Source organism: Pieris napi, chromosome 1, assembly GCF_905475465.1.
Source record: "Pieris napi chromosome 1, ilPieNapi1.2, whole genome shotgun sequence".
Taxonomy (NCBI): Eukaryota; Metazoa; Arthropoda; class Insecta; order Lepidoptera; family Pieridae; genus Pieris; species Pieris napi.
Genome location: NC_062234.1, coordinates 1680490 through 1693765, shown reverse-complemented (window position 1 = coordinate 1693765; position 13276 = coordinate 1680490). Strand labels below are relative to the sequence as shown.

Genomic DNA, 13276 nt, shown 5'->3' with positions numbered 1-13276 from the left:
CTGAAGTCTGGTGGAAGAGATGGATTAGGGTAGCTCAGGATTAGGTAGAAGGGCCTCAAATAGGGAGGGCTTTGTCAGAAGACAACCTAACCATAAAACTGGTTGCTAAAACAAATTTAATAACTGTTCTTTGTTACGAATTATTTGTTATTTTGTTTGAACTAACGGTCATAAAGGGCTTTATTTATTTTAGAAGTAGAGTGCTAAAAAATATCAATGGAGGCATTTTGAATGGTAATAAATATTTAAATCGCCATCAAAATTACAAGAAAGTAAACTACACTCACGAAGGCCTTAACAATGTCAAGAAACGTTTAGGGTCATCTCGACAGACCATTCGTGCAAATATAAACCGGATTCGAAAGTCAAAGTAATTTCGATATGTATGCGAAAACCTGGTTTTGTTTTATACAATACCAAAAATCATGAAAAAACTTGCACCTAACATTGACCCCTGTTGGAGACCAAGTTACTCCGTGCTTACAGTTTTTTTCTACTTCCGGAATATTTGGTTTAATAATTTTTTGCATATTAAAATAATGACTTTCGTCAAGGCTTCGTATATTGGAAACAGCGTAGGTAGTCTGATAAATCTTTTGCAAGGTTTCCCGGAAGGTACAATGTTATTTTTGGATAATTTCCGGCTGCTAAATGGTACGATATTGTATTATTAATACAATAATTATTGTACTTAAGCGGGGTAAAGGACCTTAAAAACATTAAACTGATAAAGAAATTCGTTTTCCATTAACTGTAATATGCTAACTAGTTATTAGCAAATGTAATATATCACTATACCTGAGGTCGTAGGTTCGATCCCCAATTGACTTTCTTTCTATGTGCGCAACATTTGCTCGAACGGTGAAGGAAAACATCGTGAGAAAACCGACATGTCTTGGACCCAAAAACTCGACGGCGTGTGTCAGGCACTGGAGGCTGTTCACCTACTTGCCTATTAGATTTAAAAATGATCATGAAACAGATTTAGAAATCAGAGCCCAAGACTTATTTTATTTTCATATATTACTATTGTTCTATTTTCATTGACAATCGATTGAAAGATGTGGTAAAAACATAACTCTTTTTGAAACTACAGCAGTCTCTTTTCATCTTAGCGTAAACAGAATTTGACAGAAAGAGACGACATAATACTGTAGTCAAAAGAGTGCACTGATTTAGTTTTTATGAACACGATAGTTCCCAAAGATCACTACAGCAGCAATAATAGACTAAGACAGCAAAACTTTTGAAAACCACAAATTTAATATTTAAATTTTTATTTTAACGGTTCTAATTAGTAAAAATAACAATCAAATATACAGTATTTACAATTTCCTTAACCTGCATAGTAGTAATAAAAATAATTAAAAATGAATAAAAAGCAATTTAAAAAGTTTGGTCCCTACTACCTGTGGCAGTGTATCTTTAACGCTAGCAGCATTTCCTCCCTGTGTTGCGATAATTCGTTGAGCAAGGAAAGCAACAGCTTTGGGGTCACCGGTACAACCTACCAGGCACCAACTTAAATCATTAATTAGCTCCTTTGCACTTGAACCCCACGGCCAAGAGTCAATACTCCAGTGGGAACAAAATTTGTCGAAGTTGGAGGAAAGACTCTTAAATATATAAACATCGTAGATACAACTGAGTGAGACCGAGAACTCAACCTGTTATATGAGTTTTAACAACCTTATTTTCCTCTTGTCAAAGCTACTCACACTCAATACGTCTAACGCGTTATCAATATACATTTATCAGAACTAGTTCTTCAAAACCGGAACATCTGATTAAATCAGCTTATCAAAAATTCTATTCACGTCGTTCCAACACAAACGTCCCTGAGTCAATCGATATATGGAAAATAAAGAATTCAGCAGCCTCACAGCGCCGAGCAACTGCATGTTTATAGTCTGTTTATAGCTGTGCCCTCGTGTTTTGAATTAATAACAATGTATAGCCTTTGATGACGTCAGAATTCGCAAGAATTTCATTGATAGCAGCCAAATAAGTGGAACTAGGATCCTATTATTGATTGATCGGACTTCAGATTGCATATTAATCTATACATTTTTATTATGCTACCGCGAACTTTGTTTAGCCTGAATATTATTTTTTTTACTTACCTTACCTTTTTAGGAGCTACATACTAACATTTTGCTATGCTACTACATAGAAACTGTTCGATTTTCCTAAAGCTATGTACGATTTTTTTTTTAAATTTCTCTCCATGAAAGCTTCCTCAGAAATCAAAGAATAAATAACAAAAATCACTCAAATTGGTTCAGCGGTCTTCAAGTATTATTTGCAATATGTTACGATTCATGTTTATTTATATAGATTAAGTAGCAAATTACAAAATATATCTTAAACAATTTAAATCAGAATTCTTAAGAAACTTGAGTCTTTAAGTGTGTTCAAGTAGTTTACGATATTATTTATAGTTGCCATCTAATTTCTGAGTATATAAATAAAGGATTTACTGACCATAACTGACAAAAAAATAATATTAATTTTTCTTTAGTAAAAATTTTACTGAGCAGTGTTGGCAGTAAGACTTGTGCGACTCTCATCTCTGAGGTCGTAAGTTCAATGCGGCGGTGCACCAATGGACGTTCTGTCTATGTGCGCGACACAATAGCTCGAACGGTGAAGGAAAACATCGTAAGGAAACCGGCTTGCCTTAGACCCAAAAATTCGACAGGCGTGTGTCAGGCACAGGAGGCTACCTACTTGCCAATTAGATTGACAAATGATCATGAAACAGATACAGAAATCTGAGGCCCAGAGCTATAAAAGTTGTTGCGCGATTAATTTTATTTTAAATGTTTTAGTCATGTTGTCTTCTGACATAGACCTCTCCTACTTTTAGCCATTTATTTAAACATTTACTGAGTCTACACAGCTCACTAGGCTCACTAATATTCAATGCCAATGATATGCAAAAAGCTTTATTGACATCCGTAACACGTGAACTTTAAGAACTCATGAGAGAACAAGTTTATAGTTTATATGTGCTACAAGATAAGAAATAGAAGAGAACGATAATCAATATAGAAACAGGCGAGACAGCGCGTCAGCAGCTGGCAGCGTTGCCAGACGTCCCGATTTTGCTTGCTGAAGATGCGCTAGCGGATTCCACAGACAAGACAGAAATAGCAGCGCTTTCAACAGTTTCCAAAAAAAGATACCAGGAATATGTTAAAACTAGTGCCCTTCATATTAAGTATCACAACATCAAACTGCTTTTAAATTGGGCGGATGCCAGAAATAATGAATAAATGTTCATAAGCTAAAAAAGAATTACCTATCTAGATTTATCTACAAATATACTGTGAAGAGTTCTTCAGAAGTTAAATTTACACAGAAATATTATGAATAAGTAATTCTTCTAAATAATGATTCCCTTATTGTAAAATGCAATTTTTTGAAACGCCATATTTTTTTAATTAACAAAACTTTTTTGATTTTGATTTCATTTTAAATCAGTAGTTGAATAAGACTCAATATTTAACAATAGGGTAAAGCTGATTTGAAAAATCATATTTTTATTAAAATATATTTTCTAGGGCTTTCTATCGTCACGCAAACGTAATTTGAACTCAAATGAAAAGTTAAATTTAATTTCCCTCGTGGGTTGTATTATTTCTATAACATATTTTCATAAGTATCTGATTTTCCTCATTTAACAAGTGTTTATTTAAGAGCAAAAAAAAAATCGCAACTAAGAATTCCATTAAAAGTTGGTGATCAAGCGTTATCTTATAGAATTTTTGGGTCCTAGTTCTTACAAATGTTCTGTACCCTACTAGCATAGCATGCACCCTCTAGGAGACCTAACATCGCGTAAAGAGAAAACTATTTTACTTTTTAGAACGCAAAGCTGTTTTATCTCTCCTCTTGTATTGAGGAAAAGTTAGATTGAATCTATTGAATATTTAACGACGCTGGAAATACCTAACAACTTACTTGCATGATAATATTTTTTTATTGATTCTATTTGAGATGTAAATATTTCCTTATGCCCTTATCATTGAGACATTATCAACTTTGTCAGTAGCAAGTCAAAAGTCAAAAGTCATTTATTTATATATATAAAAACATCAAAAAAGAAATATACATTTAATGATTCTAATTTTACATTCACTGCCAGTTCTCAAAGCAAGAGCGTAGAACGGAAGAGAATAACTGGCAATAAACTCTCCGCCACTCTTTTTCCGATCAAGGATCAGTGATTGACATGTTTGACTCAAAAAGTCTAGTCTTAATATATATAAATTACGTGTAACGTTGTTTGTCCGCTATGCGAACCTTGCGTCAGTTCAAATTTTGTAGATTATATTCATCGATTACTAGAAATTAATTTATTTCTAAATTAAGTTATTTACCAAATTACGTAAATATGTTGGATATTTACGTAACAACATCTTACTGTAGGGCTATCCAGAAACTTTTCCCTTTCGGAAATCTTAATAAGATCTTTAATTTCTTATTTGCAAATGAGGTCAAATTACGATATGAACTGCCCGATATATTAATAAATATACAATTTACAATCCCATACTATAATAAAAATAATATATTGCATTTAAATAATGACATCATGCACTTTCACGATCGAAATTTCGGAGACGGTCATGCCCCAGCCTTGCGCAACGGAACGCGGTTGCAAACCGACGCAGGCGCACTCAGTAAACCGTATTCGTGACAGCGCGACGTTTCAATGTGTTTTGTGATTTGTGATTAGTGAATATGATCTGTGCCCCGAGGGAATGAAATGCAGGGCAGTGCAACTGTAGTATCCAAAAAGTTTCCTGTGGTCCTTGGAAGAATACTTCTACGCTGGGTTTTCACTAAGGCAGACTTGGTTTTCTTCATTTATCGGTTTGTTTATTAAAATGATATTAAATTGGAGCTATAAGCTACCGTGAGAGACATGATTGAAGCGCGTTCAATGTGTTCTCAGTGTATTTTTAATGTCGTACCTATCACGATGGTCACGATTATATAGCTTTATTTAGTATTAAAAACCAAAGACATTTAATTAGCAATATAATAAAAACTGTACAATACAAATCATTTAGGAAAAATAATTTCGTATTATTATTTTTTAGCAAGAACAGGTCCAATTATAAAGCAATTTGGCGCGAGATTTTTGAATCTTTGCAGAATTATAATAATATTTTTTTAATTAATTTATGCGTAAACTGGAACCAGTTTACATAAATTGTTATAAATAATATTCAATTAATAAAAGTAAAACAAAAACTGTGGCACTTTCTAACGTGTCAATACCCGAGTATTAAAACAAATAATTTATATTTATATCTGTTTGCAACACAATATACAAATTTAATTAAATACATAACAATGGTAAAATATACTGCAAGTGTTTGTTTTGTAAAAATAGGTCACTTTATTTCGAGTATGCAGCAAGCAAGTTGAAAGTATGGATTAATAATAATAATAATATAGAATATATAAACAAAATTTGTTCTGACGCTAGTCCCCACACTAGGGAGTCCCATGATGTGGGAGACGGCAGGTTGTCCCTGGTACATAAAAGCAAATGAAATAAAATAGATAAGACTAGTACATATTTACATTCACAATGTACGCCACATTGGGTCGAAACAAATAAATGAAACCGAAATCTACCTACCCCACTGATTAGTATGACAAATAAATTATAAAATTCATCAATCTTTAAATATAATATTATTTCGAATTCTGCATATCACCCAATGTTTCATAACCATCGAAAAGAACATTAAAATACCAATAATTTGCCAACGAGATCTGGCCTTGAATATCGACTACAGTCTACAACCTTCTTGCGCCCACATTGATGAAGAAATTATTGATTCACAGCAGTGCCAGTTAGTAATCGTTTAGTGTTTACTACGTATATGATAAGCAAGAGTTAGGTACACAGTACACACATCACTCTGGGTATGGTTTTTGGCGAATCTTTATAAAACGTACATAGACTTGCTAAGTGTTACTTCCTTATTTAAGTTATTTATTCAATTTGACATGTGACAGTTTACTTAGGGTGAGATTTAGAAATTGGACTTCTGTGCTCGAAGTATTTCAAAATTGGTAAAAACTATATATTTGAGTTGCACCGTTTTAGGTTATACCTAGGTAACACTGAAATTTTTTAGAAAATGAAAAACAGCTTAATGTAGAAAGTTGCCAGTACTTTTATTGTTTTTCGAAGTAATCTCCGTTCATCTCTAAACGTCGCATTCGATGGAACCACTGAGAAAAGCAGTGGGCCCATTCTTCAGGGCTCGTAAAGCGAATACCTCGAATTTTATCTTAAGTTTTGGGTTCGTAGCAATATATCCAGCTTTCATCACCTGTGACGATGTCAAATACAGCATTTGAGTCACTGCTGTTGAACTCTTATCTAACATTTGGCGACACCAGTCCAAGCGAAGGTGTTTCTGGTCGTCGCGCGTCGGTTAATGTATGGGGAATCCATCTGGTACAAAGCTTCCTGACGCCTAAATGTTCGTGTAATTGTTTTTGAACTTGACTCATACTAATGCCTAGGCTTGCCCGTATCTGTTGCCCACTCTCTTATCCTCTATCATGCGTCTCACAGCTCTGATGTTATCTTCAGTAGTCGCTGTTAAAGGATCATCATTGAGATTGCTACGTCCACGCTTAAACTCGTTAAACCAATCGTAAATACTGGCACTTTATTAAGAAATGCCAATCGCAGCCTATCATAGCATTGTAGTTGAGTAAGCCCCCATCGAAAGTCATAATAAATCATTGACCGAATATTTTCTCGCGTTAGGTTCATTTTTACGTGTTTTAGATTTGCCGCCAATTTACAAAATCAAATGTCAAATGAATGCAATATACTAAAGAGGTTAGGTTACCAAAGAGTTCTAAAATTCAAATTCAAAAAAGTTTTCGTTAGCAATGTTTCTAACTGGCCAACTCTAAACATTTTCAGTGTTACCCACGTATAATTTCATCTCTCACCTAACAATTTAACAAACAATTGAAAGACGCGACACATCAAAACGATATGACAGTTCGCGTTGAGTCTTAAGTATTATAAACGTAGTAACGCTGCATCAGTCTGTATAATTATAATTTATAATTACACGCTATGTAATCGTGTAAACAATGCTTAATTAAGTAAAGCGTCATTGGACAACCGAGTTGAAGTAAGATTTCTACTTTTGAAGTTAAAAAAGGTATTTTTAACTTCAAAAATACTGTTTATGATAAACTTAAATTTAAAATTATTTGTCATAACATCAATCCGAGGCCTCGCTATAATTTCGACTTTTATATTCAATATTTATTGGTACTTCTTTCCTTGAATAATAATTAATTTGTTAAGATTGGGATTTTTCATAATTCCTGCTTTTTTTTATAGTTTTTTTTATATACATAGTAATGTATTTATAATAATTGTTTATAAATAATAGAACATTGTAGCAACCAACAATTTTATATACGCAACTAATGCAATGTTTATTAAGTGTAATACAATTTATAAGATACCTACTCTGGAATCACGTCTGTGAACTTTTTTATCTGGCGCTCCGCAAGGTTTATTTTTTTTCAAGGTTTTATTTAGAAGAATTTGAAAAATAATATTAATAAATTTAAAAAAATAATTACATGATACAGCAAGCTACTAAGCGATCCCTGCCCGACAACACTATTAAAGAAATAATAAGTGAAATGTGAATCAAGTGCAAGACTGCGAGACTAAACAAAAATAAAGACAAGCGAAAACATACAAGGAAAGAAAATAACAAAAGTAAAAAATAAACCATTAAAATTACAATGACACCGAGTTAGAATAATAAAGGATTAAAGGAGGATAATAGTGAAGAAGCCAAACAAACATATTTAAGGACGTACCAGAGCTTTAAAGAGCTTTACTGCGGACAAGGTAAAGGATGTACCGCAACAAAATTGTGTGAGAAGTCGAAACTCTCCCACGTCCAATACTCTCCCACGTTTACTGCTAAAAAAACACATTTCGAAGACACTCTCCTTATACCCACAACCAGCATCGGAGCACTGGGTGTTAAGATATCGAACGTTTGAAGGGAAGCCGGTTCTTCTCACCGGGCCACCACTTGCAACTCTATAATGTGCAAATTCAGCACCACACGGAGTCCTGTTCTCACCTCTGGGCTATCCACTACCAGCTCCTTCCACTTGACCGTGTTCAACGAAGTGTGATTCGAATGGTCGACGACCAGACTTTCCGAGCGGCGTGATCCCTTGGCGTTGCGTAGAGTTTTGGGGTCTCTCTGCATTTCCTACCGCATTCACCATGGAGAGTGTTCGGAGGAGTTGTTTAGAATAATAGCTGCAGCTGAGTCTCATCATCGGTCGTCGACTTCAGTCATTCCACCACTAAGCGCTTTATAAGGTGCCTTCTGCTGCGCATCACTACTATATGGAACCACCAACTGAATGAAGTATTTCTGAACCAATTCGACTTACAGTCCTTTAAGATAAGAGCGATCAATTCCTAAAAAGCCGGCAACGCACTTGCGAGCGATCTGGCAGGGGGACCGTGGGTGGCGGGGCGGTATCACTTAACAACAGTTCTGTTTGCCCATGTTCTATAAAAAGAAGAATAGAAGAGAGAAGGATCTTCGAAGTGGTTAAAGGAAGTTCTATTAGAACGTGATGGGCTACATTTATAGGAGGGGCTTGCGGTGATAAACTAATTATTTACTTAATAAAGGCAGTGCAAACGCAAGTATATAGCCACACCTCTACCACGATACCCAACTCGATCATTATGATATGATTAATTCTGGAAATCGAAATAATTTGAAGAAAGACTAGGGCTTAGTCACGTTTCAGAGCTCAGGATGGCTTGAATGTAATTATTAACTTCTCAATAAGATCGTTACACTGATATTTTTATCCGATAATAACTAGTAATTAAATCAATTACCATAATTAAAAACAATCTGTTGTAGTAAGCCCTCGGAGGACCTTTGTTTTCTTCAACGTATTGAATAATATTGTAATTACCTTTTCGTAGAAAGGGTAATACGTTATAGGCATACAATATCTATAGTGAATATCGCTCAATGTAAAAAATTATTATACTATTAACAATAGCTAACAAACAAATTACAGTGTATACATATATATCTCTTTATAACAAATTTAAAAGGGCCGAGCATTTTTATTCGTTATAGAGATCCTTCGTTATAGGAAGGGAAGAATTAATGTACGGGTATTGTGGGTTACACCAAATAAATTTAACTCATTTTTACGTTATAGAGAGATTTTTGAGTAATAATTATAATATAATATTAACAATAGATATAAAATAATTAGCAATAAAATAACTATTCTATTTTCAGTATAGTTTGGTATGCGTTCTATGCTCGGTCATCAATGAACAGCAGTGTGGATTTCTTTGAAAGCCTCATTGATGAAGACGGTCGGTTTTCGGAACTGAACTGTCAAGAGCCGACACAGAGAGCACCACGACGGCGTCCAAACGTACAGAGAATTCGACCCCAAATACAAGGTATACATTTTAGAAACGTTTTACTTCCTCACTATTCACGGAGTTTAATAATGTTATAATAAAATCAAGGTTTAGTTGTCATCTTGAAAATTGTCACTTAAAAGTTTCAACTGGAAGTCAGCATCACTTGACAAGCTAAAGCAAGATGGCGACAAACGCCAATATTCATGTTACGTCACGGCATCAAATAGCTGAAATAAGAGTTGGACGAACTCTCAGTCGCGTTTGGCGTTGTTTACAAAAGATAGTGTTAGGAAAATGTCAAATTTATGCTCTAGAATTGTTTTAAAACCCGTTAAAAGGTTACCAAACGGTACAGATTTGTTAGTGGATGAAACTAATACGTGGATGAATGGTAAGACTCCGAATTCCAAATTGTAATTAATATTGATTTATCGTGAGGGTCATTTATATTAGAAGTTTTATGACGCAGCCATTTGGTCAATAAGAACAGGTTGAGAAAATAGCTTAAATGCAGTATTTCTGTCACAAGATTCTGAGATTCTAGTAAAATCTTTACATCGTTTACGTATGCTGGTAATGGGAAACATTAATAAAATACATAATGTCATTATGTATTTTTTCAGCTGAAAATGTCAACAATGGTGGTGGATTATCAGTGTCTCCACCAAACACAATATCTCAAAGGGAGTTGACAACACTGGTGTCGAATTGCTACAATGTGCCAACATCCCCATGCGGCTCTAAAAGCTCCACTCCCTCGCCCACAGCCCTACCTACAACTCCCCCAGGCACAGCTACTCTTGACCCCAATTGGCAAGCAACAAAAGTCACAATTAGAGATAGAAATGCAGCTATGTTCAATAATCAACTTATGGCTGATGTGACATTCATTGTTGGACCACCAGGTAGTTTATTTATTTATTTATATAGTTAAGTGTTTAAAAACAATATAAGTAAATATATTTTGACCAAATGCTATGTGGGCTTCAGGTCATATCCAAGTTATCCCAGCTCATAAGTATGTCTTAGCAACTGGAAGTTCCGTATTTTATGCTATGTTTTACGGAGGATTAGCAGAGTGCAAGCAAGAGATAGAGGTACCTGACGTGGAACCATCTGCTTTTCTAACTCTACTCAAGTATGTGAAACAATTCTGACAGGTTTCAATTTTGGAATAATAGATAATATTTTAATGGTATGTCTTTCAAATTACAGATACTTATACTGTGATGAAATTCAATTGGAAGCTGATACAGTGCTATCAACACTATATGTAGCTAAGAAGTACTTTGTCCCACATGTAGCAAGAGCATGTGTGAACTACTTAGAAACTAGTCTTACAGCAAAAAATGCATGTTTGCTTTTAAGTCAATCTAGATTATTTGAGGAACCAGAATTGATGCAAAGGTGTTGGGAAGTAATTGATGCGCAGGTATGTGAGTCGACAGAAAATCTCATGACATTGGGTATTGGACCGTCTTCCTCTTATAGTAGCTTATTAATGGAGTTATCTGAATCTAGTCAGAATCATTCTAGCACTAAATGTGATAACTTGTCAAGTGAATCCCTTAACTGCTGTGACTAACAATATTCATATTTTTACATTAGTTCCAAACTCTTGGTTTGTATGTTGGCATGTATTGGTTGTGACTAGTCAATGTTTAAGTACAGGTTAATAATTTAATGTTTGCACAATCAATGTAATATATATTAATTGTGTTAAGTTTTTTAGTAAAACTTAAAGTATGCAAAAGTTTAAAAAGGAAGCTATAATAACTGCAATACATTTTGAGTAAAATTATTATTTGCATGTTGTGCAAAGCATGTACTCTATGGATGTCTATATGTTGTAATAATTATTTTTAATGATTATTATTAATAATTGTGAAAATAAATTATTTAAGCAAATTGTATTGCAGTTTTAATTTGCAAAACCTAACATAGAAATATTTTTAGGCTGAAATGGCACTCACATCAGATGGTTTTATTGATATTGATGTATCAACTCTGGAATCAGTACTAGCAAGAGAAACTTTAAATTGCAAGGAAATTAATCTTTTTGAGGCTGCCTTGGCTTGGGCACAAGCTGAATGTGTCCGTCGGGAAATAGAACCCACACCAACTAATAAGAGGGCTATGCTTGGCAGTGCCATATATTTAGTAAGGTTTCCTACTATGACTTTGGAAGAGTTTGCCAACAGTGCTGCTCAACTTGAAATTCTTACTCCCCAAGAAACTATAGATATTTTTTTACATTTTACTGCGGCTACCAAACCACAGTTATCTTATCCAATAAAAGCAAGAACTGGTCTTAAGGCTCAGGTAATTTATTTTATTTTTGCTAAAATTAAATACTTTCTTAACAAATAAAAAGAATGTAATCTCACAATTTAATACCACTTTTCAGATATGTCATCGATTCCAGTCCTGTGCATACCGAAGCAACCAATGGAGGTACAGAGGAAGATGTGATTCTATACAATTTTGTGTGGATAAAAGGATATTTGTTGTAGGCTTTGGTTTATATGGTTCCTCTAATGGTGCAGCAGATTACAATGTCAAAATTGAATTAAAAAGGTTAGGACGAGTACTTGCTGAAAACAATACGAAATTCTTTTCTGATGGATCAAGTAGCACATTCCATGTATACTTTGAAAATCCTATACAAATTGAGCCTGAATGTCTATACACTGCATCTGCAGTGCTTGATGGAAGTGAACTAAGTTACTTCGGACAGGAAGGCTTGACTGAAGTTTACATGGGAACAGTCACATTCCAATTTCACTGTTCTTCTGAGAGCACAAATGGCACAGGTGTACAAGGAGGCCAAATTCCAGAACTAATTTACTATGGTCCCACAGTGAATGCAGCAATAGTTAATGTTAATACAAATGATGACTGACAATCAAGAAGTAAACATCCTTTCTACTACTCTGTTTAGTGTATTGATGAAAATTCTCAACTTCTTAAAAAAAATATGGACTTAAAAGATTTTCCATCATTCCCATAATGTTAAATTATTGCGTAAAAATTGTGTATATTATGTATTGTTAACTTTTATTATTATTAACTTAAGTACCATAATGTGATATGGGTGTTGTATAAAGGCTCTCTAAAAATTTTAAGTTTCTCTTAGGACTACAACTTATTTACAATAAATATTTAAAGCTTTGCAATTTGTTTTAATTAATCCTTGTTTTAGTGATATGTCTTATGGGATGAAATATAATTAGAGGAATTAAAAGGTACAAAAAATAACTTCTATTCAGAAACTGCTTTAACTGATCAAAAATAACCATCATATCAGGTTTTAGTTGTTATAAGTTGTTGGTCAGTTTATGGTAATGGCAAGACACAGACATACATTGAAATGTCTTGCCATGTTAGAAAATAACTTTTCTTCTGCTATGCCAAAATTATAATAAGAATTATAAGAGTACTTACCAGTTGGTGGAATGTTGATGCAGAGAGTCTTCGAGAGTTTGAAGTATGTGCGACCCAGTTGATAACAACATATCTGCAGTGCATCACTTATATCAATTAATAGATCTGATAACAGTTAAGGATTCCTGTTTTAAAAAATACAAACAAATATGGTATATAAATTCTCTACTTTAACTATAAGATTTTTAATTTGACTTTCAATAGGCAATTAACAATCTATAAAAAGAGTGGCGGAGAGTTTATTGCCAGTTCTTCTCTACTGTTCTACGCCCTTGATTTGAGAATTGGCAGTAAATGTACAATTAGAAGCATTTAATGTATACTTCT

At 34.0% G+C, this 13276-nt stretch overlaps 2 protein-coding genes across 6 annotated transcripts in view; one reads left to right on the top strand and one right to left on the bottom strand.

The window, feature by feature from the left end:
- The window catches only part of LOC125061613 (transcription factor IIIB 90 kDa subunit), a 32965-nt gene that overhangs the window by 18538 nt on the left and 1151 nt on the right, over positions 1-13276 (bottom strand). For both annotated transcript variants that reach the window (XM_047667236.1, XM_047667162.1), the window contains exon 3: positions 12950-13054. In XM_047667236.1, coding sequence (XP_047523192.1) covers positions 12950-13054 — 105 coding nt within the window. The remainder of the gene's footprint in view (positions 1-12949; positions 13055-13276) is intronic.
- LOC125061740 (BTB/POZ domain-containing protein 6-B) lies at positions 4657-12677 on the top strand. 4 transcript variants are annotated; one of them, XM_047667361.1, is made up of 7 exons: positions 4662-4881; positions 9372-9541; positions 10129-10410; positions 10496-10643; positions 10721-10937; positions 11462-11827; positions 11913-12677. In XM_047667361.1, exons 1-7 carry the CDS (start codon positions 4775-4777, stop codon positions 12405-12407), a joined length of 1785 nt encoding a protein of 594 aa, XP_047523317.1. In that variant the 5' UTR covers positions 4662-4774; the 3' UTR covers positions 12408-12677. The 4 variants fall into 4 exon arrangements, with proteins under 4 accessions (XP_047523536.1, XP_047523317.1, XP_047523391.1 ...); XM_047667435.1 differs by having other exon boundaries at positions 4713-4881; positions 9377-9541; XM_047667513.1 differs by lacking the exons at positions 4662-4881; positions 9372-9541 and adding an exon at positions 9693-9896.

Coding starts and splice junctions, on each gene's coding strand:
- LOC125061740 (XM_047667361.1), top strand. CDS start 4,775: ATGCAGGGCAGTGCAACTGTAGTATCCAAAAAGTTTCCTGTGGTCCTT. Junction 10,411..10,495: donor ATTCATTGTTGGACCACCAG/GTAGTTTATTTA, acceptor TGTGGGCTTCAG/GTCATATCCAAGTTATCCCA. Junction 11,828..11,912: donor GAACTGGTCTTAAGGCTCAG/GTAATTTATTTT, acceptor ACCACTTTTCAG/ATATGTCATCGATTCCAGTC.